Source organism: Patiria miniata, unplaced genomic scaffold (genome assembly GCF_015706575.1).
Source record: "Patiria miniata isolate m_02_andy unplaced genomic scaffold, ASM1570657v1 HiC_scaffold_22, whole genome shotgun sequence".
In the NCBI taxonomy this organism is placed as follows: domain Eukaryota; kingdom Metazoa; phylum Echinodermata; class Asteroidea; order Valvatida; family Asterinidae; genus Patiria; species Patiria miniata.
The window spans coordinates 8,551,175-8,576,489 of record NW_024037061.1 but is presented as its reverse complement, the minus strand read 5'-3'; the positions used below and the strand labels follow the sequence as shown (position 1 = coordinate 8,576,489).

At 37.0% G+C, this 25,315-nt stretch overlaps 1 protein-coding gene across 1 annotated transcript; it reads left to right on the top strand.

Moving 5' to 3' along the window:
* Nucleotides 1–1,810: 1,810 nt before the first annotated feature.
* LOC119730757 (putative transporter svop-1) lies at nt 1,811–24,141 on the top strand. Its single transcript, XM_038203783.1, has 15 exons — nt 1,811–2,408; nt 3,384–3,582; nt 4,647–4,855; nt 7,335–7,433; nt 7,882–7,953; nt 9,656–9,847; nt 13,306–13,431; nt 14,952–15,089; nt 16,379–16,452; nt 17,778–17,991; nt 18,412–18,544; nt 19,399–19,510; nt 20,703–20,874; nt 21,547–21,660; nt 23,418–24,141. Exons 2-15 carry the CDS (start codon nt 3,504–3,506, stop codon nt 23,424–23,426), a joined length of 1,743 nt encoding a protein of 580 aa, XP_038059711.1. The 5' UTR covers nt 1,811–2,408; nt 3,384–3,503; the 3' UTR covers nt 23,427–24,141.
* Nucleotides 24,142–25,315: the final 1,174 nt, after the last annotated feature.

Below are 25,315 nucleotides of genomic sequence, written 5' to 3'. Positions count from 1 at the left end.
GTCAAAATTTCATGTGACACTGGAAAAGTGTTTAAGACCAGCTAGCCATGTCTTTATCATCCGTTTAAGACCGGCCATGTGACGGGCTCCCGACCAATAGGAATGGGTATGTCTGAGGTATTTATGAATGTCACAGTATGTCGACTCAGACCATCACTTATTTCTAACATCAACATGGTAACTTAAAAATCTTACATAAGTTATATTATTGCTTTGATTTGTGCACATACATATTGACCTATGAGCATTATATATTTTTGATATGTTGCAGATTCTGGTTTATGTTATTTATTTATTTATTTATTAATTTTCAAGATAAAATGTGTCTGAATAGTTATCAATTTCTTTTACACAGAATGATTGTGTATAAATATTTCTATTACGTGCAGTTTTGTTGATAAATAAACTACTTTACGTTTCTCTTAATGTGCCCAGCCAAATACTTAGAATTTATGTGACAAATTTGTAATAGTCGTTCAGGTTGCCCAAATTTTTTCAAATAATTAATCAGTAAAAAGTTTAGAAATATATTTGTGGCATCAATTCAAAATGATTAAATGTATTAAAGCAAAAAGTTTGTGTTCTTAACACAATTTCCTTCTTTCAACAATATTAATTTACTTTCCAGTCTGTTTCAAAGTTGTTTTCAAATTTCTAAACTTTTACCTATGTTAATTTCAATTTCTCAATTTGATCAGATGCTATTCTACACTGTAGGGCTGTCTATGTTCAAATACTTTAGTATTCAGGCATGCAACTTTTCCTCAGATCCGCTGATTTCCTCGTTTTTTACTTCTCACGAATGCCATTAAAATTTGAAAAAAGTGATTTTGAATTTCCTCGGTTTTTTTTAAATTCCGAGTTGCATGCCTGTATTTGACTATTCGAGACTGCACTTGACCGAATATTCAAATATTCAAAACTAGCCAATTACACACGCCAGCTGCAGCTGCCTTCCTCATTGGTCAAAATTTGCAGACAAAAAGTACTGTAAAACTGTCAAGGGACTTACCCAGCTAAAGTAATGGGACCAATAAATAGGCGTCGACAAAATAAGTGATGGTGGACAAAATAGTGGCATCTGACAATAACAAACGCAACCTTACGAGTAAAATAACATCACAGTCATGTATGTGTGATCTGATACACGGTACCCTGTGGAGACATGTGTATAATAGGGAACAAAAGATTGTATACGTCTCCACGTGGCAATTTCTATAGGTGAATACGTCTCCACAAGGTTATCACGAAATAGATAAGGATTTTCTCAGAAAGTAGGAATTTCCAAGGTGTGTTGATCCGTCGCAAATTGAAATAATTTATGTAAGGGATATTGAGTCCGAATTTCAGCCCAGGAAATCAATTCTGGTTAAAATAGGAGCATTTTGAAACTAGATTTTTAAACTCAAAAGTTTAGTACATGAGAACAAAGAAATGACTCCACAAGGATACAAATTCCAGTATGTGTGCACATGCATAGTTTTTTTTTTCCTTTTTGAATATTCAAACTAGCAAAAAGCTATTCGAATATTTGGTTGATGATAAATTATTTCAATATTCCGTATATCCCAATATGTTCCTAATGAGAGAAATACTTGAACAAAGTCTTTGTAATTGGACTCACTTTATTCCTGGACTTTGCCAAATTAAAAAGCACACACTTATTTAAATTTTAAATTTGCCAAAAATAAATATACACCACTTCTTTTCCCAGTGACCTTTGAGATTAAACAGCCTCGAAGCACTTTATAAGTGCGAAAGAAATTATTTGCTGGTATGAATTTCAATGTCAGGAATATCATATTGATTTCATTGTTAGTTGACGTGACTGACATCCCTGGTACCCATGCTTGTGATGTTCACATGATCATATCGTGGTTACCATTGCAGAAATGTGCTGGTTGGAAAATACTGTTTAGAGATCTGTTAATAATGATAAATGTTTATCATACTGATTGCAACCCATAGCACAGTGCAGTGTCTCAGTTTTTAGTTGGTATACACTCGACGGTTCACCGCAATCCTTAATTTATTCCGGCTGAAAAACAAACGGTTGTCTGTTACTAGTACTTGGAATGAAAATATCATTGCGTGCCAATACGTGTGAGTTGTCGTCACAAATTGTATTATGCAAATGAAGTACCATATGTTGTGATATTGTATTACATTGGTTTGCGTGGCATGATCACTTGGTATTTCAAAGGTTTAATCAACTGTGTGAGTCTGTAGTGCAACAAGTGGTTCCCACATATGTTTTTTGGACAACATCTAACTGCTGCAGTGCTGCCATTTTCGGATTGGACTACTAAAACTATGGGTTTTGTTTATGCTGCATATGTTCATATGTAATTATGATCAATGCTACTGTCACTCCATTGCAGTGGTAATTACACAAATAGAACACGCAGGTAAGTTATTTTTTCGATTGTTTAACAATTACCAGCAGACAAAAGACCTTACGTAGCAGCCATCTTAGAGGGCATTGCCTTTGTTTTGCTGGGATATGCATGAGTGAACCTTTTGTTCTTTTATTGTTACTGAATTAAAATAACAAAAGATGCCCTCTAAGATGGCTGCTACGGATAAGGTCAATTATCAATTATTTAATTCTAATCCCCAGAAATTCTTATTTTTCATTTCCTTTTTGTGTATTCAGCATGTTGGATGGATTGGGTGGAAGTATTCGAAATTACATTAAAGGGAAGATACAACATTTGCAAACATCAAAAAATGAAATGATCAAATTATCACGAAATACCTAACTGAATGTTAAGGAATGAAAGTCTGAACCATCCTGTAAAATTGTTTATATTTAGTTATTCCGCATTTTCTTTGCAGTTGATTACACCCCTGTGAAGGGCTACAAGCCAGCTAGACTGATTCTCTGAACTTACAATTCCCCAAAGTCTTTAAATTGCTTTGTTTCATGTTAAGTGGAGTCAGGGAACAAGACTACAAGAACATGATTGGTTTTCTTGGTTTTTCCAGCATCTACAAGCCCAAAACGTGAAACAAGTCAGTTTAACAATATTTGTTATAACATACTAATCCTCCAAATCCATTTATTTCTGAAAATTGTAGCAAAAGCAAATGTTGTACATTCCCTTTAATTCAGGTTGTTTGTGAGGTGTATTTCAAAAGCCTCCTTTTTTTAAAGGGCGGGGGGGGGGGGGGGCATCTGTCAAACTTCGTGAGATTGATGATGGTTCACTTTTAAGTGCCAGAACAGTTGTACTTAGTTGTCAAATTGTGAACACGAAAAGCTAGACATTTCTGATTCTATCAAATACAAAATCCTTATCAATCCTGATCTAAGATTAAACTTGCATTTCTTTTTCTATTTTTTCGTGTTAATGTACTTCACTTTTTTTTCTCTTATTCAGTTGAAATAAAGAGTTCTGTTCTAGTCTCCAACACCAGTCACACTTCATGCAATTACCCGCTGAATTCTACAACCTTAATGCACCAGGCAGTCTTATTCACGGCTTGAACTGAGGATACATATGCATTTGATGAACATGGCCAGCGAGGCGTCAGCACCAAGGTTAAGAGGGAAAACAGGAGAAAAACTACCTTTAAAAGGTAAATGAGATTTTTAAAATAATTAGTGAGTTTTGCAGCCGGAGCTGTCATTTTCCATTAAAAAAAAGTAAAATACAATTTCATAACACACTGGTATGTAAAAAGAAAAATGCTGACTTTTTTTTTTTAATGAAAAATTGCATATGATTTAACAAGCATGTGTAACTTTGGGAGCGATGTAGCCAATTGTTTTCACTTGTTTAAATTTCCATAAAATAGAGCTGTATTTCTTAATGCTCTTCGCATTTTATTTCTTCCAGCAGAAAAATATAGATTGATTGCACTTGGCAGGCATCTTAGAGGTGTGTTTTGTTATGTTAATTCATTAACAATGAATGCGCATGGGGTCTAATCATGCGCGTACCCCTGTTAAACAAAAGCACACACCTCAAACATGGCGGCAGTGCAAACGATCTATAGTCAGAACTCGAGGTGAAAAAAAATTCTCTAGGCTAATTGTATAGTGGAGATTGGATTATAGGTCAACATATGGCTCCACAATTAGCAATGTTAAAGCTATAGTCCATCATTTGCAGCCATCCGAAAAGTAACTGGCGTAATTATTGTTGAAAAACATACTTGGTTGAAAGATAGTATATAAGTGGACTAAACTCCATGTGAAATTATTCTTTCTGGCAAGCTGTCATTTTGAAGTAATCAACAAAAGAAGGCCTTTCCAACGGTGTGTCTTAAGACGCACCGTAGGAAATTTAAATTAGTAGTTCGTTTTGTTATTTGGCAAAGCGCGCGCAAACATTGGCAAGGCGCACACGCGCCCGGTTGCTTGAATTCGTCGGATCAGTGCGCGACATCGCGTATAGCTGCAATTCAAAACAATTCAAAACATGATTCAGCAACTTTTGATTTGAAATTGAGATCCTAGAATGTTGTTTTTCTCAAAATATACATTAGATTTTGAACATATAGTGTTGCTTCAAACGAACAAAATGCACAAATTACAAATGGTGGACTATATCTTTATATGTTATCAGAATTACTCTCAGCTGTTGGTTCAGTACAATTTTTAATTTTCTAGGATAAGTTTTTCCGTCTCGATTCTACAGATTCGACCACAGTCCAAGGCTCCGCCGGCCTACTGGATGAAGCAGAGGCGGCACTCAAGATGCTGGAGTATGGCTCCAACTCGTCCTGGCCCAAGACCACATCAGACGCAGCAGAGGAGTCTGGGGACTATTCAGTCAATGACGCCATTGATGCTATCGGTGTTGGTTGGCTACAGATCACCATCCTTATCATGTCTTTTCTAGCCATGGTAGGTACACTTCAAAACTATAGATCTGTGATGCACTTACTTTGTTTCAGTTTTGAAGTCGAGGGAGTAGTGATGGATCAAATTTGTCACAAGTCCAATGACAAGAAAATCACAAGTCAATTTATGAGTCCAGGGGCAGATTTCACAAAACCCTAAGATGCGTCTTAGGATCGGTAACCCGTCTTAACTCGCGACTCGTCCTAGGATCGATTTCACCAAACTTAAGATGCATTCAACACGTCCTAACTTCCTTAGCAACGCGGCTAAACTTGTCTTAACATAAGATCGGTATGAGGGTCGTCTTATCTTATTAATGCGTGCGTTAATTTGTATATTGTCTGGAAATCATTTCTGTTAAAGACGAGTGTCGGCCTAGAGTTTTAGTTTCAAGGAAGAAAACTGCTGTAGAAACCGATTTGAAAAGATTTCAGATATATGTGGGTAGTTTTAATAAAAAATATCTTATTTACAAAATTTAATGTCTGCTAACACTTAGTTGTCTTTATAAAATAGATTGATAAAATGGGGAGCAAGAATGACTCAATCGTTTATTGTGTAGAACTACTTGCTTGTGAAATTGACCTATCGCCCTTTGCGAGTTAGCCACACCCCTTAGACAACCCTATGGGGTTCTTGTACACTAAGTTTTGATTGTCTCAGATTTTGCGCGTTCCGCGTCTATTTGTATGTATCCTGTTATTGGACAATATTTCACAAGCTGTGTTGACGGGATTCTACCGCGATTCTACCGCGATAGGTCAATTGATTGAGTATAGTAATTTTTCGGGCAAAAGTTTGTGTTCTATGCACGCGCACACGGGGGAAATTGGCTTTGCGTGCTTCTTCTTAACGACTGTTTCGTCAAGCGGTAAAAACAAACATGAAACAGCTATCGAATTTGTAGTTTTTATGCATCTTGCATAAGATGGGTTCAGTGACATCAGTCTTACGACGCATTTTGGCGAAGATCAACCTCAGAGCAGGGACTCGTCTTGACTTAAGATGAGTCGCAAGATAAGACGAGTTTCGTGAAATCGGCCCCAGGCATAAGTAACAGGGGATGATATGCAAAACAAAGCAATGTGAATTTGTTACAGTTGAGTTTTAGAAAACGCAACTTAGGACTGGATGATTTGAGATAGACTTGTGATGGACTTTGGATGGACTTGTGATGGGCTTATGATGACTTATGATCCATCCTTTCTCCACTAAAACACTGCTTTGTTCATTTTTTTCCTAGGGGGAACAAGGTTTTTGGACCTGTCTGCCAAGTCCCTTCCCTTCAAAAAGGATTGGGAAAAAATGTAAACTATTTTGCAGAATATGACACTATAGAATTTTTTCCAGAAAATTCCCTCAAAAATTTCAATCAAAAAAAAAAAAAAAAATTTAAAATACTTTCATAATTTTCTGAAATATACAAATTAAAAATTAACAAAATGAAATAAACAAGTTAAAATTTTGAAGATGAGTCCTTCACATGTTCTTGTTTCCTCTCTTCTGCTCTTGAAAATTAAAACAAAAATAATAATTTAGTCGGTTAATTCATTAAAATATCAATGATAAGTCATGCATATCGTGATGACCATGATTAATGGTGCTTCTGAAATGAAGCCATATGTTGATACCCACGGAGTATTTGCAGGCACTCATTTGGAGAATTGAAGGATATTGTATTCAAATTTCTCATTAAAGAGAGGTGTTCAGTTATGGAACACTTTAGAAAATGATCGGGAATTTAAGAAGAAATTGAGCATGTTTGGCTAATTACAGCAATGGTGTACTAAAGAAAACTCAATTTAATGGAAACACTTTTAGCCTCGTTCAGGACAACTATGCGTAAAAAAGTGTTTTCGTATTAAAAATAACATTTTGAATTAATGTTTAAAGATACAGTCCATCATTTGTAATTTGTGCATTAGTATGTTTGAAGCAACAAAATTGCTGAAAATTCGAAGAAGGGTGCTTAAAAACTAACCCTGACTGAGTTTGAGCTCAGTGAATGCTGTTTATTCCGAGACAACAAAATTCTAGGATCTTGATTTCAAATCGAAAGTTGCTGAGTCATGTTTTGAATTGGGCCTGAATTCAGTGTCCGAGACACGTTCTCACATGAGCCGATTGCAGCTACGCGATGTTGCGTATTGAACCCACAAATTATAGCAACCGGGTGCGCGTGTGCATCGTGTCAACCGTGCTGTGCTTCGCCTAATTAAAAACAAACTTATAACGGAAATTTCCAACGATGCAAGACGCATCATTGGAAAGGCTTTCTTTCATTGTTTTCTTAAAAGTGACAGCTTGCCAGAAAGAATAATTTCACAGGGAGTTTAGTCCCATTATTATCTTTAAACCAAGTATGCTTTTCAACAATAATTACGTCAGTTACTTTTTTGGATAGCTGCAAATGATGGACTGTAGCTTTAATGCTTGCAAGAATTTTCGGTCACTCGTTTTTTCTCTTCTTTTGATTCCACAGCTGGCAGTCTTTGCTCAGATTCTCCTGTCTACCACAATTAATGAAATCTTGAGATGTACTCTCAAACTTAGCGATGACAAAGTTGCACTAATCTCCACAGTGAGTATTCTTTTTTCACAAAGTATTTATTCCCCAACTAATTCATGATGTAGAAGTTTATTATTGCTAATAAAGTTTATACCGTGACAAAGCCTTAAAATTGAAAGGAAAAAAGGAAAAAAATATTTCGAAACAAAAGCAAAATTGGGCAGCCAGTGGCACCCTTTTCCTGGAAATCACAAAAACATTTCAGGTCCCTATAAATGTTCTGAGAAATAAATTCTTTGAAAGATATATTTTGGTTGCCCGTGAAAATTTACTCCTGTGACTTGGCCATAAATATGCATAATTATTCATAATCCTTATTCCACATATCATTCAAATCAATGTTTTTTTACATTGTGATTTCGTCTTTATCTTGTATAGAAAGGAGATTTAATTTGTCACACTCTGATTTTCAATTGATTCAAGCAACTTATTTTTTCAATTGTCTGTTTTTCCATACCAGATGTTGTTTGTCGGTGAGTTACTGGGCACATATCCTATCAGTAAGCTCATGGATACCTATGGAAGGAGACCGGTAAGCCAGTTATCAAAAGACCCATTCACCAAGCTCCGCCCTGGCATATTTTTGACCAATCACAGCCTTAATTAATGTCCGACATGTGTGCGAAAATTTCCGCCATGCGTACCCTTGCATATGACTCACGCGGCTAGAATATGCAACACTTTGCATTGGAAATTTAACAATTAATTACTTGGATTAAATTGCCCAAAGATTATGGTGTCAATGCAGAATAAATGAGCTCTGGTATGATTTCAGTTATTATTTGATTATCTTGACATTTATGAGCTTCGTGGGTAGGGGTTGTAATTTTAAATTTTTTACAATTCATAATCGCCCTAACCCATTAAGCCCCCCCCCCCCCAGCAATTTGTTTTCACCAGTCAAACGTTTTTGCTTGAATTCTTGAATTGTTTGTTTTTCTCTCTTTTTTTCCTCTGTTCTGTACGAGAGTTCCCAGCTCCCGGCCTGATATAATTACTGCATTATTTTGAGCATGTAATTTTAAAGTTTCCCAACATAACACACCATGATTTTCTCCCCTAGCGCCTTGACAAACATGTACACGTAGTTGGATGTGTGATGGGAGATAATGGTTTATCCATAGAGCTATATTAAATTATTAGAGCGCTAACTTCATGTACAAAGTAATGCCTGCTGGGTGCATCCATGTTTGTGCACAAATGGCTTTTGTATGGCTATATTTGCGTATCTGCGTTTGTGTTCCATACCGGTGCGTTATCGAAGCCAATACGCCCAAAACCGAAACGCAGCAAATGAGCGTGTCATTTTGCTCTAGACTAACAGCACAACGTGTGCGTGTATTCGCTGCAGATGCTTTTTGCCGTCAGGTTTTTTTTTCTTGTCCGTGTGTTGTTATCATGTTGTTTTTCTGTTGTTAGTGTTGTCTGTTAGGGCTGTTTCCTACAAGCCTCGGCTTACTTAAACAGCCCCATACTCCTTAGTTTCTTTTGTACATAAATCGAAATAAGTTTAACATTTCTTCATAGCGTATCTTACTGGTATTAATTTTCTTTTTTTTTAGACATATTTATTGATTTTGTTATCTTGTTATTTACCAGATTTCTTTTTTATTGATGGATGTATTCTCTAAAGGAGTATGGAATAAATGTTTTCTTGAATTGAATTGAATTGAAGTAATCGTCAATGACGCACTTAAGTTGTTTGCGCATGTTCTACTTGCGCGTTGCATGTAGATTTTACTTTCAAAATTCAATCCATCTAATTTCATTGTTCTAGAAACACGCACATGAATTCAAAATGTCTGCGCCCAGAGTGGCTTCAAAGCGTCTCGCACGCAGAAAGAGGAGTTAGCACTCTAGTAATTTAATATAGCTCTATGGGTTTATCACAGTATTTGAACTCTACAGAAATTCCCACATTTCTGAGAATTTCTTAGATTTGTTCAGATTCGCAAAGTTAACGAAACCGCTGCTCAATTTTTGTACCTAATTTCCAAACACCATCTTTTCTTCAAAGTTGTGGACTACCGTAAATGTCATACTAAAATTGTTTGTTGGTTTTCATTTCTCGGTTATATAAGTATGGTGCCAATATTTAACTGAATGATTATGAAGCTCGTCAACAAAGAGGTTCCGCAAAAATTCATGAAGAAAATCGGGGAAAATTCAAAGGATGCAACACTATTTTTTCATATTAAAAATACTATTTTTCTTTCAATTGTCCACATTTCCAGGGGTTGATTCTTATCACCTGTCTAATGTTCTTCTACTCGGCAATCGTGTCCATCGCCCCCAACTACGTCTGGGTTTTAATTCTCCGGTTGATAGCCGGCATTTTTGTTGTCGGAGTCCAGTCTTCCTTTATGCTGTACCTTGGTGAGATCACACCATCCAGTTTCAGAGCTCTCTTCGTTCTTGGACAAGTGGTAAGAACTGGGTGAAAATCCATCACTAGAATAATGGAATTTGCATGAATACATTTTTTTTTCTTGATTTTGAAAAAAATGAATTCGACAGATTAGAGTTGCTTTCCCGTACTCTTAAACAAACTGTAGCGGGAACCTTTTGGGCTCTTGTCCGCCAAGTTGAGCAAAACGCAAGAAAAGATGGGATTTCTAACTCTGTAGGAAGATCTAATTTATTTTCCCAAACGGACTCTGTGGTCAACTTGCCCCACTGCTACCAGAACTGCAACTGATCGATTTCCATCATAGACAAGCACAGCTTCACAAAATGTATTACAATGTTACAACTTTACCCAACCCTGGAATCCAGCCAAGCCCTACCTGTAGGTGAACAAAAGAACCCCATTAAAACAACCTATTTGTAGAACCTATTTCCGGAGCACGCGCTAGCCAGACCCATCCAAAACCAGGTCAGCACACCTGTGGCCAAACGCGCCAACAACGCACCGCCGGAGCCCTCCGGTGGCGACTGGTGAACAAAAGCAACAACAAAAGCAAACAAACTGTCCGTTACAAGATTTTTTTTTCTTTGGAACGTTTCAATATGTTTTATTTTTTTCAAAAATCTACTTTATTTCTTCTATTTTGGGGCATCTTCTACTAGAAAATTGGTTTTGTTTTGAATTGATGCCTCTAAGACCAAAAGATTCACCTGAATAATTATCAACAGCAAATAACTTGATATTTGTATAGTTAATACCTGTACTCCATAATTAAACATGGGTGAATTTTTCTTGTTTGGTGTCTCATTCAAAAGTGAATATAATTTGTATTTAATACTGGAAAAGTACCAATTTAAAAAAAAAATGGGTGAAAACAAAAAATAGCACAGCATCCGGAGGGCAACTTTTATCAAATGAAGAATCATATTCATACAAAAATGACAGGTTATTGTCTACATTTTGGTGAAAAGCTTGTTATAAATATAATGAATTTGTCCTTCTGAAAACTTGTTTTTGTTGAAAAGGTGTAACTTAATACTTGCCAATAGTCAAACAAGGATCTGACTAATATTGGAAGGAGCTGCTTCCAAATACAGTGTGCAATTTGATCTCAAATACCCGTGACTTTACCACAGCACATCTGGTCACCGTGTATAGAATCTACAACGTGTGCAATGTCCTATTTTTTGCAGTGTATCCTGACTGGGCTCATCCAATGAACAAGAAGAAATGGGAATTTTGAAAGAAAAGAAAGCATTGCAATTTACAACATATTGAAAATAATTATTGCAAATTGATGACTATTATATAAATAAAAACGTTGACCTCAACTTCCATTCAATAGATCACGCAGATATTAACAGTTGGGTAAATTCAAACACGGGAGTCTGTGACTAGACATCAGTGTTGATTTGAACCCCTGCAGTTTAAAAGGTCACAAACAGTCAAACTTTCCTTCCACTTCCCCTGGTATACTTTTAACACACCAATGGGTCACTTGACCAATATTGACCCAAGTAACAGCATGGTTCAGAATGCATGTTTGCATAGGAGGGTTAACGGTACCAAACTAGGCATTAAAACGTGAACGTGGGCTGGCGAGAATTGCACGCTCTAATCATCATTATTGTTACAGTCAGTACCAGCAATTGTAGAATAGACATCATAAACATAAAATGTAAAGCTCGTGGTAGACAGCAGCCCAAGGTAACTTTTCCACAGCTGAATTTTATGTCTTTTTCTTTATTTTAAACAAAGGGACATGTAGGTCTAAAAAAAAAACTGAAACGTAGGTTTTATTTCAAAATATGGTTATAACGGCTCAGTGACTGCAGAACTGTCGCATCGACTTGTGTATTGTATGACTTCCCTGCAGTCATAAGCAGGAGGTCGTGGGTTTGAGTCCCAACTGTGCAAGCTCGTGAATTTGGTTGTAAGGTAGACTCAGACAGCACGGAAGAAGGAAAAAAACAGTGATTATGAAAAATACAACAGTATAATGACGTGCAAAATTTTAAAACTAGCAACAACAAAAAACAATTTGTTTGCTCTGGTGAGTCATTTTATAAATTTGGGGTCTGCTTTTTTTCTTGCCTCTGTTCCATTCTGACATCTAAGATTTTATAATTCTGATGCACTCCTTATTGCAGTCATCCAGTTAGAGTGAATTATGAATAGCACACAACCGGTACCTACCCAAACAAATATAAAACCGTTTGAAGTCATTATTAATGAGATTCAGATTTGAATGGTGAATTACAAAGTACCATGGCAATATGGGCAAGAAAAAAGTCGCACTTTGGACCCTAAGTTTCTATACCCTGATGCAAATTCTGTCGTACAAGATATTCCTTGATAATATTGTTATATTTTGAGTCAGTTTTTTCCTCGTAAACTGATCGTCTGTCTGTTGGGGCGTGAGTTAACATGGAGGCTTTTTGTTTTGGGATCGTTAAACGAAATGCCCTGAGGCACGTAATGTTGCTGGTTATGCATGTAGAGTTGTCGTGATGGAGTCAGGTCAGTGAACCAACATTATGCATGTAATGCAGCCTTGAAACAATTGGCACATTGCCAAGCGAAATATTGTCAGACAATGTGTTTTTTTTGCCATTGGCAATATCACTTAACATCTAAAATTTATAAAAGTGCTTTTTAGTAAAGTGCTTTTGTATTAAATACATTAACTGAAATCATTTAGCTGTTCAACCATTTAGTGTTTTATATGTTTTTTAATATTCAAGATTGACAAAAAAGTGAATTTCTTTTATTGTATTAATCAAAATCTGAAATTGGATAACCTTTCATAATCCTCCTTCGATTTACGGCTAATGGAAAATGTGAAGCGAACATCACACCACAAAGCGTTAATGGCAAAATCGCTCATGTATTCCATTTTTGGGTGTCACATCACAAATAGTTGCCTTGATGAAAAAAAATGGCATTTGCATTTGATTCACACTGAGTCAGTGGCGCACCCAGGATTTGGCTGGGGGGGCTCACAAATTTTATGTCAAATTTGTTAGAAGATAAAATTTTTTCAAAAAATGTTGCCCAAATTTTTAGCCGCAGAAAAAATTGGTGTTTTTTTTTTTTTTTTTTTTGGGGGGGGGACTATTTTGACGTTGGTGGCGCCACTTACACCCCCATTATACTACTCGAAAATAGGCCAAAATATCACCAATTTTTCCTCTTATCTTCATTAGTGACATTGCTTTTAAAATAAAGTTATAAGGATTCTGATGCCCATTCACATTGAAGAAATATTTCCCAGAAGAAATTAAAAACAAATTTAATTACAACTGAACATTTAAAAAAAAATTCCTCCACTGATGCTATTAATAATTGAAAAACGCTGCATAAAGGATTGAAATTTCCTATTTTTTCTTACTTTCCAGTTGCTTGCCTGATACTAGGTTTATTAACCAGACAAAAATAGTTTCCTTAATGACCATTTGATCCTGTGATTTCTTTCAGCTTTTCTTTGGTATCGGCAGCGTGTACGTTGCTACGTTGGGATATCTTGTCCTTCCAGTCATGGGCTGGCGATTTCAGTGTCTGTTTGCTGCTATGCCTATCCTACCAGTCATGGTTGCTGCCTGGGTAAGAGATGTAGGGTTGTGATCCAGTCAATTACCAGTCACAAGTCAGTCACAAGTCAGTCACAAGTCAATCACCAGCCAGATCACAACTCAATCATAGATCAATCACACAACAAATCACAAGTTAATCACAAGTCAGTCAGAAGTCAATCACAAGTCAGTCACAAGTCAATCACAAGTCAGTCACAAGTCAGTCACAAGTCAATAACCAGCCAGATCACAACTCAATCATAGATCAATCACACAACAAATCACAAGTTAATCACAAGTCAGTCACAAGTCAGTCACAAGTCAGTCACAAGTCAGTCACAAGTCAGTCACTAGTCAGTCACAAGTCAGTCACAAGTCAGTCACTAGTCAGTCACAAGTCAGTCACAAGTCAGGCACAAGTCAGTCACAAGTCAGTCACAAGTCAGCCACAAGTCAGTCACAAGTCAATCACAAGTCAGTCACAAGTCAATCACAAGTCAGTCACAAGTCAGTCACAAGTCAATCAAATGTCAGTGACAAGTTAGTCATAAGTCAATCACAAGTCAGTCACAAGCCAGTGGCAAGTCAATCATAAGTCATTCACAAGTCTGTCACAAGTCAGATTTCAAGTCAGTCACAAGTCAGTCATAAGTCAGTCACAAGTCAATCATAAGTCAATCACAAGTCAGTCACAAGTCAGTCACAAGTCAATCACAAGTCAGTCACAAGTCAATCACAAGTCAGTCACAAGTCAGTCACAAGTCAGTCACAAGTCAGTCATAAGTCAATCATGAATCAATCACAAATTAGTCACGAGTCAATCATAAGTAAATCACAAGTCGAATCACAATAAGTTAATTACAGATAAATAATTATTCGATCATAAGTCAGTCATATCTCAGTCACATGTCAGTCACAAGTCAATCTTAAGTCAATCATACAATAACATATCAGTCACAAGTCGGTCTTAAGCATAGAGCTATATTAAATTACTGGAGCACTAACTCCTCATTCTTATCCGCAGAGACGCTTTGAAGCCGTCCTGGGCACAGACATTTTGAATTCATGTGCGTGTTTGTAGAACATAATGAAATAGATGGATTGAATTTTGAAGGTGTACTCTAAATTCAACGTGCAAGTAGAACGTTTGCAAACAACTTAAGCACGTCATTACGGTTTTAAAAAAAGTCACAGTTAATCATCTGCAGCGGATACGCACACGCGCTGCACTGTTTGCGTAGAGCAAAATGACACGCTCATTTGCTGATCGTGCGTTTCGGTTTTGGGAGTATCGGCTTCGGTAACGCACCTGTATAGAATACAAACGCAGATATGCAAATAGCCGTACAATTAAAAGCCGTACAAAATCGTGACTTTTCCATAGGTTTGTGCACAAACATGGATACCCCCAGCAGGCATCACTTTGTACAAGAGTCAGTGCTCTAGTAATATAATATAGCTCTATGGTCTTAAGTCAGTCACAAGTCAATCATAAGTCAGTCACACGTCAATTGATTGAGCTATTTCAGTGTTGTGTCATTACTGTAACAGATTTTCCCGGAATCTCCGCGGTATTATGCTCTGACGGGCAGCCTAAAATCAGCCGTTGAAACCATGAAGAAAATCGCGGCTGGAAACAACAAAGAATTACCCGAGGGCAAATTAATCCAGGCTACTATCCGTGATAAGGTGAGTTGTAGCAAGGGCGGATCCAGAACAAAATTTTGGGGGGGGGCCAAAAAAAATTTTTGGTCCCCCCAAAAAGTGGGTCAAAAAAATTGGATTCTAGATGCTCTGTGGTGCGTTCTGAGGCAATTTCTGACCACTTTAACCAATATTTTTTTAGGAAAAGATGGTGGTGTACTCATTGCCTGCCTTTATTGCGATGTCACATAAAAAAAAAAAATGGTTTCGTTTTTTGGGGGGGCCATGGCCCCCTTTGGCCCCCCCCCCCTGGATCCGCCCTTGAGTTGTAGAAAGAGTGATACACAGGATGATACATGGGGTGATAAAGGGTTCAGAGAGAATTTAAACATTAGGAATCTAGGATTAGGCATTTGGCAGATAGAGCGATGCATAGGGTGACAAATGGGGTCACAATTGGGGTGGAAACTGGCTGTGGAGGAGAAATTGGAAATGGAGCAGTTAGAGCTACAGTCCATCATTTGCAGCTATCCAAAAAGTAACTGACGTACCCGTAATTATTGTTGAAAAACATAATTGGTTGAAAGATAGGGGACTAAACTCCCTGTGAAGTTATTCTTTCTGGCATGCTGTCATTTTGAAGAAATCAACAAAAGAAGGCGACCCACCGTTGGAAATTTCCGTTTATTTCGTTGTTTTTTGGCAAAGCGTTGAAACGACAAGCGCTGACACGAGGCACAGGCACGCTGTTGCTATGATGCGCCACATCGTGTAAATGCAGTCGGCTCAGTGAGAACGTGTCTCAGACGCTGAATTCAGGCCCAATTCAAAACATGATTCAGCAACTTTTGATTTGAAATTGAGATCCTAGAATGCTCTTTTTCTCAAAATACACATGTATACAGCTGAAGCTGAGCTGAAACTTCATCAGGTTAGTTGTTCAGCACCCTTCCTTAGATTTTGAGCATGTTCGTTGCTTCAAACGAACAAAATGCACAAATTAGAAATGATGGACTATACCTTTAAGTGTCTAAGTACATCTCAGGACTGAAACTGGGAGGAATTGAACTAGTAGGACTTCATTTTTGGATTTTTTTCCCTGAAATTTTGACAGAAAAATGGCAAAAAAAATTAGCTGAATACAAAATTTATTCCATCTTTAATACCCTCTTTGTTGGTAAGTAACATCGCTGTTAATTTATCAATTGTTCCTTATTTTAAATCTATTCGTTTATATTTTAAATCTATTCATTTATCAAGACTTACCAGTTTTTACCTTAAGACATGTAACTTCTTTTTTTATAGTTTAATACAATTTTGGTAAAATTTTTCAGGAGGAGAGAAGCTCCGTTTTTCAGCTTTTGAGCCCCGAACTGAGTCGACAGACTCTGATGCTGTGGATCATATGGTAAGGAAATCGAGACAGCTCCATGAGTCAATCTTGGCATGACAATCAGGGGTAGTAATTGGAGAGGGGGGGGAGGGAGGCAAAGTCTATTGGTAGGCCTAAATATGAACAGCAGTGTGCACTGTTGATGCAATGCTGGTGTTGGTTAACTAGTGATAAAATGTTTTACTTCTCCATTTGACAATTTGAGCTTGAGAGCTGTTTTACAAAAAAAAATCATCTTTTCTTTGCCATTTTTCTTTTCATTGAAAAGTTGCCTTAATAGGCGAAATATACAACAAGCAAGAAAATGACCTTAAATGATGGTTTTAAAGAATTTTTTTCATGGGCCTGGTGAGCAGGGTCAACCCAGAGGGCTTTACCATTGTATTGCTAGAGGGTGGTTTGTTGATTTAAATCATTGAAAATTTATAATTGTTTTTATACTGTTTTATTTTTGTTTACTTTTGGACCGAAAAGTTTTGATTTGTTGACTGAAAAGGTATGTATGAATGGGGATAAATATATGCGCTTGGTCGGTATTAAACACTCCGTATGGAATGCTGATAATTACCCTCAGCATCCAGACTCCAGTTAGTTTTAAACAGAGTGTTTAACACCTCCCAAGTACACATTTATTCACTTATTAGAAGCGCTGTTTAACTTACCATTGTAATTATTAAAGTGAATATACAACATCTGCAAACATCGAAAAACAGAACTACCAACTTTTTACAAAATACCTTACTAGGATGTTGGTAAATGACAGTCTAAAGCATCCTGTTAAATTATGGCACCTGGTGTGAAGTCAGTTTCAAGAAAATGATATTTTTGTAAAAATTTCCAACGCTGGTCGGCCGACCACCGTTGGAAAAACCTAACTATTTTTCAACTACTGCTCCAAATTCACCATTAATTCAGTCCAAATTTTGTTCGCTATTGGTTACATGTTCATGAACGGGTGCAGGCCAGCTAGACTGGTACCCTTACCTTACAATTTTCTGGCTTCTGTAAATTGATCCATTTTATATTTAGTGGAGTCAGGGAACCAGACTACTTGAACAGTTTTGTTTTTCTTGGTTTTTCCAGCATTTTCGAACACAAAACTTCAAATATGTCAGTGTAACAATATTTGATCTATTATATACTAACCCCTCAAATTGTTCATTTCTGAAAATTACGGCAAAAGCCAATGATGTACATTCCCTTTAAACAGAGTGTTTAACACCTCCCATGCACACATATATTTACTTATTACAAGCGTTGTTTAACTTACCATTGAGACTATTAACTAACGTACTTAATACGTCTCATAATTTGTTTTTGTTACTTGTACAATGTTGTAGGTTCTGTGTGTATTTCTGCTACCTGGGCATCGCGTTATCCAGCGGCCGACTGATTCGTATCACCTCCCCGCTCCCACCCACGGCCGGCAACGAATCCTTGAATCTGGATATCGATCCAAACTCGACGCTCTTTATACCACCTGACCCAGTAGCAGAGGGTGTCGTTAAAGCTAAACCTGAGAATGTTTTACGAGTTGCTACTGAAGATATATTGGTAATGAAATTTTATTATCAAAGGTTTTGTTTTCAAAACAAGATTTGATTTGGTACAAAATAAAATGTTAATGAACTTTGATGTGAAAAGTTCCTGTTTTTTAAGGAAAAAAATAAGATTATTTGAAACAGAGAAATTGAATGAAACTGCTGCAAACTGCATACTGACAAGATTGACATAAAATATACAAATCAAAAATGTTACAGGTCCTTTTAGAAAAAGATTTCGACCCTGACATGATCCTTCTCAAACGCAAACATATTTTGGTAATGACATGCGATTTTGTGATTTTCTGGGTTTGATTTAAAAAGCCTTGCACTTTTGAAATTAACATTAAAAAATAAATTCAAATTCAACTTGCCAGAAAATGATGATATGGAAGAAATTTTTTAGTAAGTATTAACGTTTTTTTAAAAATAGCCGGATCACCCACATCCTCGGATGACTGCTCCAACTTGTGCAGAAGAAGACAAGGAACCAGTCGAGTGTGAAGTCATCGTCTCAAACTCTGAATATGTTGATTCAGTCGTTGCCTCCTTTGGGGATTTCATGGGTATGGAAAAAATTTCAAATCTAAGAATATATTTTTTCATTTTTCGATTTATTTCTGATTAATTTTCCCTATTGGTTTTTTAAATTTCTTTGCTTCAAGTTGTTTGAATTTTCATCTTTTTCTGCCTTATTTTTGTTTTTTGTTTGTTTTGGTTTCATTTAGAACTCTAGTTTTCAACAATAACACACCTTAGATTGATTAATGTCTTTAAATCATTTTTAAAAGTTGAATAAAGAAATTGACTTGAACCTGTGACCTTCAAATTGCAGTTCCAGTGCTCTACCAACTGAGCTATCCCGCCCTATATGTTGGCGATTCCCCATTTTAAATCATGTCAAAAAATCAACAGAAATGTATCATGCATAGCATATGGAAAAACAAATGTGGCACATTTTGGAGTGACATTTTTGCTGTATAGAAGTTTAGGCCCCCCAAAAAAGTCTCCGGTTTCTGGTATGGGGCTTGTCCCAAAAGTGGTGCGGTGACGCGGCTTATATTTTTTCTGCTTTTTTTTCCTTCAAATGTCGGCTGATGACTGCAAATTGTGCCCGACTAAATTTAGTGAAAAATATTTTGGAGTCCAGAGAGGCCACATAAAGCTCATACTCGATCGTAACCCCATCTAAAAACACGTTAAAATTGTGCAGCAGCAGGATTCCAGTCAAACCAGTGAGTTTGGCGGTTTTGAGACATCATCTGACATTGAAAAAAAAAACTTTTTTATTTTGCCGACGCATATGGCTACGGCGACGCGCGGAAACCGGAAACCGGAGACTTTTTTTGGACTCAGGTAGTAACTAGAAATTGGAACATAATTGATTTATAAGTCTCGTCTAACTTCCTCTTTTTTGCAGCTGCACCATGTATTGTGGTTCTCGTTTACACCTTCGGCCGTAAGGGAGGCATGAGCATATCACTCCTACTAGCTGCTTCATTCATGCTGTGCATAATTGTAACACTAGGCCAGTAAGTTGTGAATTTCTGTATTTAAAGGTTTACTCCATCATTTGTAATTTGTGCATTTTGTTCGTTCGCGCTCAATATCTAGAGAAGGGTGCTGAACAACTAACCTGAAGAAGTTTCAGCGTAGCTTTAGCTGTATATTTCGAGAAAAACGACTTTCTAGGATCTCGATTTCAAATCAAAAGTTGCTGAATCATGTTTTGAATTGGGCCTGAATTCAGCGTCCGAGACATGTTCTCACTGAGCCGATTGCAGCTACGCGACGTCGCGCACTGATCCGACAAATTATAGCAATTGCGCACTTGTGTGCATTGTGCCAATGCTTGCAGGCGCTTCGCCAAATAACAAAACGAACTACTAAGTTGAATTTCCTACGGTGCTTCTTAAGAAGCACCCTTGGAAAGGCCTTCTTTTGTTGATTTCTTCAACATGACAGCTTGCCAGATAGAATAATTTCACAGGGAGTTTAGTTCCCTTATATCTTTGAACCAAGCATGTTTTTCAACAATAATTACGCCAGTTACTTTTTGGATAGCTGCAAATGATGGACTCTGGCTTTAACCCACTAATCCCTGTAATGCCCCAAACCACCCAAGCACTCTATGGCTTTATGGCTTCTTCACGGAATAAATACAATGTAATACAATGAAATACAATGAAATACAATGTAGTACAGGTGCTAATTGGTTAATTAGTAAAACAAAGACGGGAGTGTTTAAAGGCACTGTATATTTATGCAAATCAATTAAAACAATTTAGCAGTTTCAAGTCAATCTTGGATGCACGTCTGTTTGTACAAGTCCGCCATTACAACGCTCTCACTTGGTGAAATTTTTTTTTTTTTTCAATTATGTTTTTTCCCAACTCCTCTGTCAAAGAAACAAGGTTATAACTTGTTTTCCCAGAACAACCTCTCAATGCTAAGTTAACCAGTTCACGCTGGGATTATTTTGACAAGAATGGAACAAGGCGCGGGATCACTTTTCACTCGACCTCAAACCAGGCGGGTTGAAGCCATCACCCTCGGGCAGCACATTCATATTTCTGGCCTTGCTCGCTGCGAGCAGGTCGCTTACAGATATTTCTGGCCTCGCTCGCTCCGTGTTTATCCATCATCCATTCTGAATACCACAAAACCTTTACAGGTGTACACGTCATCCAGCGCGATCTGATGGTTATTTTACTCTTTTTTTAGGATTCCACCACTAGTTTTCATCTTTCTATCCCGTGCACTAACCATGGGAACGTATGGTGGATTGTTCCTGTACACTATGGAAGCCTATCCGACGTCTACAAGGGCCATTGCGCTTGCGACGGGGCAGTTCTTTGCGAAGATGGCTGGCGCCCTCACACCTTTCGTGGCAGAGGTCGGTAATATATAATCATGACTTTGGGATCATGAAAACAAAGTAACTTTAGTTAACAATTTAATAATAATAATATTTTAAAACATTAACATTTATATAGCACCCGAAAATCCATGCTCTTAGACACTGTACACATTAAAATGATTGGGTAATAAAAAAAATTATTTAAAAAGTGAACCTGTACCGGTAGATCAATACAATATAAGCCCAGTGAGTAAAAATTAGCCATTAAAAACCATTATCTATGAATTAAAGAAGGCCTGCTTAGGAAATGAATTTTTAAACCGGACTTAAAACTCTGTACACTGGCAGACTCCCTTAGGTGATTTTCAAAACAAGAACACTTTTTCAAATTTTAACACGTAGGAAAAACTAACATTTTTAAAAAAATGTTTCAGTTTGTTCCCCCACCCACCTACCTGGCCCTGCCCTTCTTTTTGTTTCCTTTTTTTCAATTTTATTTTTCTGGATTTAAGAAAATGTTCTTGTAAATATTTTTGCTCCTGTTTAAAACTGGCATTCCAGAGTTGCTCAAAACCAAAATGTATTTGGAGCAACTCAGTCGACCTAAATAAACTTAGTTTCAGACATCCGAACTTTATTTACAAATTTTTTATTGATTAATTTCAAACGACAGCATCTACCAATCTGTGCAATTGTTTCTCGTTTCAGAGTCTCATCAAGCGTTCCCCTGTCGACGCAATTCTTATCTATTTCTTCGTCTGCATCACGGGTTCCATCACAGTGTGTTTACTCCCCCTGGAAACACAAGGCATGGGGTTAAAGGTTAGTCTCGTTGTATTCCTTTTGATCCATTAAGTGTGCTTACTCCCCCTGGAAACACAAGGCATGGGGTTAAAGGCTAGTCCCATTCCATTGCTGTTGATCCATTAAGTGTGCTTACTCCCCCTGGGAACTCAAGGCATGGGGTTAAAGGTTAGTCTCATTCCATTGCTATTGATCCATTAAGTGTGCTTACTCCCCCTGGGAACTCAAGGCATGGGGTTATCGGTTAGACCGTGTCCGAATTACTTGACTACGGCTTGAAATTGCACACAGTCTATGGTAGCCGCTGCAGCCACTTCCCATAGACTTGTGTGTAATTTTAAGCCGTAGCCAAGTAACTCGGACACAGTCCTCTATTTCCTTTGATTCAAGGAGGTTTATGAAACCTTAGCCTCATCTCAGGTTCGGCTTCAGGAGAGTTGAGGCCCTATTGACTTGAGGGACTATATCGTCACCGTTTTCACGAAGGGGGCGAATTTCATGAAAATCGTCAGTTTTTCGAAATTTGGTTTTTTGGTGAAAACGAATAAGATATCAATATCTACCACCTGGTGAGGCTATATGTTCAAAAAATCAATTAAAATCTTAATTAACCTAATTAACGAATGGGCGAATTTGCCAAAAGTGCCGTTTTGCGTTTTCACGAAGGGGCGAATTTCCGCACTCTATGGGATTAATAAATTTTCAGTAAGTAAATACATTTTAATACAATAGCGCATAAATCACGAAAGGGCGAATTCCATGCGCGTGCAATAAAACGTTTTCACGAAGGGGCGAATTTCAAGGCGCATGCGCAGTGGGGCAGAATCTGCGCGTACTGTACAAAAAATGCATTGACTCAGACCGCAGAAGGGCGAAACCTGCGCGTAGTCACTTTAGCGTTTTCACGAAGGGGCAAATTTGCAAATTGGTCTGTTTTTCGTTTTCACGAACAGCCACTTCTCTTAATTGATTAATTCTGCAAAACTTATCACCTATTTTTCTTAAAGTTTGCTACATTTAGGAAGATTAGAAGCTCCTCTTTCCTCTGATACCTAAATCTTGCATATTTTATGCATTTTTCAGTTTCAAATTGTCTAATGAAAGAAGGACCAACTTTAAACGCGATTATCTCGAATGTTTGTTAAGACAGTGAAATACTAAATTCGCCTCTTCGTGAAAACGGTGACGATATGTTTCAATATGCTGTACCCATTTTCAGCTTCAGTAAAATTCCATATTATAAGGCTAAAATTTAGAATATTTCCATGTACAAAGGTTACAAATACAGAGGTTTTTTTTACACCCCCCCCCCCCCCCACCCCCGAGATTTTGAAGCATTGCCAAATCATGTGTGTTATATATTTTTACATTATGGCAATATTATGGCGTTATGGGATGTACTCACCGGAAAAAGAAGAAGATGACAAGATCATCTTAAACAGCCCATTTAAAAAAAGTCATTGTTCAAGTCATGTTAAAGATGTTTTTAAAGTCCATATTATATCGTGCATTTGAAGCGATATATGCCATTTTGTTCCCTTTTAGAATCCTGCTCTCTCCTGGCTGTCCAAAGTCAATTTCAACGGCTTTTTTGTAGATAAAACATAATTTATGGAGACACTAAAACAAAACAAAAATTAGAAACAGCTGTTATATTGTTTTAATTCTTTAAGGTTTCATATAAGTGCAAAGGTGTTTTTTTTCGTTTTTTCAAATGGATATATCACGTTTTGCAAATAAACTTTTCTCTTTCTCTTTCTCTTATCTCTTCACAGGATTCTTGATAAGGAAGAAATCAAGTGCCAAAAAATAATAGTTTTTGCAACCGTCATTGATTAAGCTATCGTCAGGGAAGGAGGGCTGATTTTTTGTAGGTTTAAGCTTATAATTAATATAACATATAAAACTGATATTTTTTTAGTATTTATGGTGCAGTATAAATGAAAAAAAAATATGTGCTTGGCCAATTTTAAGCAAGTACGTTAAAAGCGGCTGGACGCTGATAATGGCCAGAGCCGAAAGCTTTTGGTCAAAAAGTCAAATCAATTCAAAAATTCACAAATTTCCAACGATTTTGTTCAACAGTTTTACTTCGTTTTGTGAAACACCCCTCTGACCATGTCTAAGGTATGTGCTTTGGGCACCTAGTGCTAAATATCTTTTATGGAAATTGCCATGTGCTGTGCATACTGCGCCATGCGGTGTTTTACCAGTGGTTTAAAACCACCCATGTGACGGGCTCTCAACCAATAGGAATTGGTAGCCTAAACTGTCTCAGGTATTTATGATGGAGAGGTAAAAGTCAAGCTTTTTTTCTGCATGAAAATTCTAAAACCTACCTTCGGCATTTTAGTAAAATCTGTAATGATTTGTGTGTATTTAATGGGATAGGTTTCAGAATGTTTTAAGTAATTACTTTATGAAAGTTATTTTCTAAACATTGTAGTAAGGTATTTGTAATGGATGTGTATTCCTTGGTTATATTCTCAGTTATAAGAAAAACTACAGTGCGAGTCAAAAAAAAACTATACACTTTTAAAATTGGCCATAGTTTTATTCTGTAGCAATATAGATAAGATATTTTCAAATGTACTTTTAGAGTAACTCTTCCTGCTTCTTTTGATGTCATTTTCACTGGATTAATTTTCATGCATGACTGCACCGGAGACAATTAAAGGGGTCGTGTGAAATCTGACTTGCACCAACTGGTCAGGGCTGGATAAGAAAGAAACAATTTAAAAGAACACAACCATTGTCTAACAAAGAGGCAAAACAGGATTTCATTAGCTTTTAAACTTCGTGTTTATTTAAAACATTTAAATTAAATTAAAAAGGCAATTCCACGGTGTCTTAGTCCTCAACATGGCCACCATCTCGTTCAATGCACATAGCTAGGCTCGGCGCATCATTCCTGCAACAGCATGGCGAATCACCTCCCTGTCGTGTCTGAGAATGTCAATTTCACGAGTTATCCTCTCCTGGAGGTCATCCAGATTTGCCTACTGAAACTTTTGCAAGCAAGATCCACAAATCTGAACTGATTATGCATCTCATGACCAGAACCACGACATTGGTTGTGTTCTTTTAAATTGTCTCATTCTTATCCAGCCCTGACCAGTTGTCTAAGTCAGATTTCACCCGACCCCTTAAATTGTCTCCCGTGCAGTCATGCATGAAAACTAATCCAGTGAAAATGTCACCAAAAGAAGCAGGAAGAGTTACTCTAAAAGTACATATGAAAATATCTTATCCATATTGCTACAAAATAAAACTATGGCCAATTTTAAAAGTGTATAGTTGTTTTTTTTACTCACAATGTATTATCTATTTAAGGTTTTTATCCTAAAGACAATCAGTTACAAACTTTTTAATCCTTGCACAAAGTTGGAATGAATCTGAAATTTAACTTTGAAGTGACAAAGCCCTGACCAGTTGTCTAAGTCAGATTTCACCCGACCCCTTAAATTGTCTCCCGTGCAGTCATGCATGAAAACTAATCCAGTGAAAATGTCACCAAAAGAAGCAGGAAGAGTTACTCTAAAAGTACATATGAAAATATCTTATCCATATTGCTACAGAATAAAACTATGGCCAATTTTAAAAATGTATAGTTTTTTTTAACTCACAAGTGTTATCTATTTAAGGTTTTTGTCCTAAAGACAATCAGTTAGAA

Excerpts from the sequence above, each read along its gene's own strand:
- LOC119730757 (XM_038203783.1), top strand. The coding sequence starts at position 3,504 with ATGCATTTGATGAACATGGCCAGCGAGGCGTCAGCACCAAGGTTAAGA. Across the intron at positions 7,434-7,881 it reads AAGTTGCACTAATCTCCACA|ATGTTGTTTGTCGGTGAGTT; the intron begins GTGAGTATTCTT and ends TTTCCATACCAG. Across the intron at positions 7,954-9,655 it reads ATACCTATGGAAGGAGACCG|GGGTTGATTCTTATCACCTG; the intron begins GTAAGCCAGTTA and ends CCACATTTCCAG.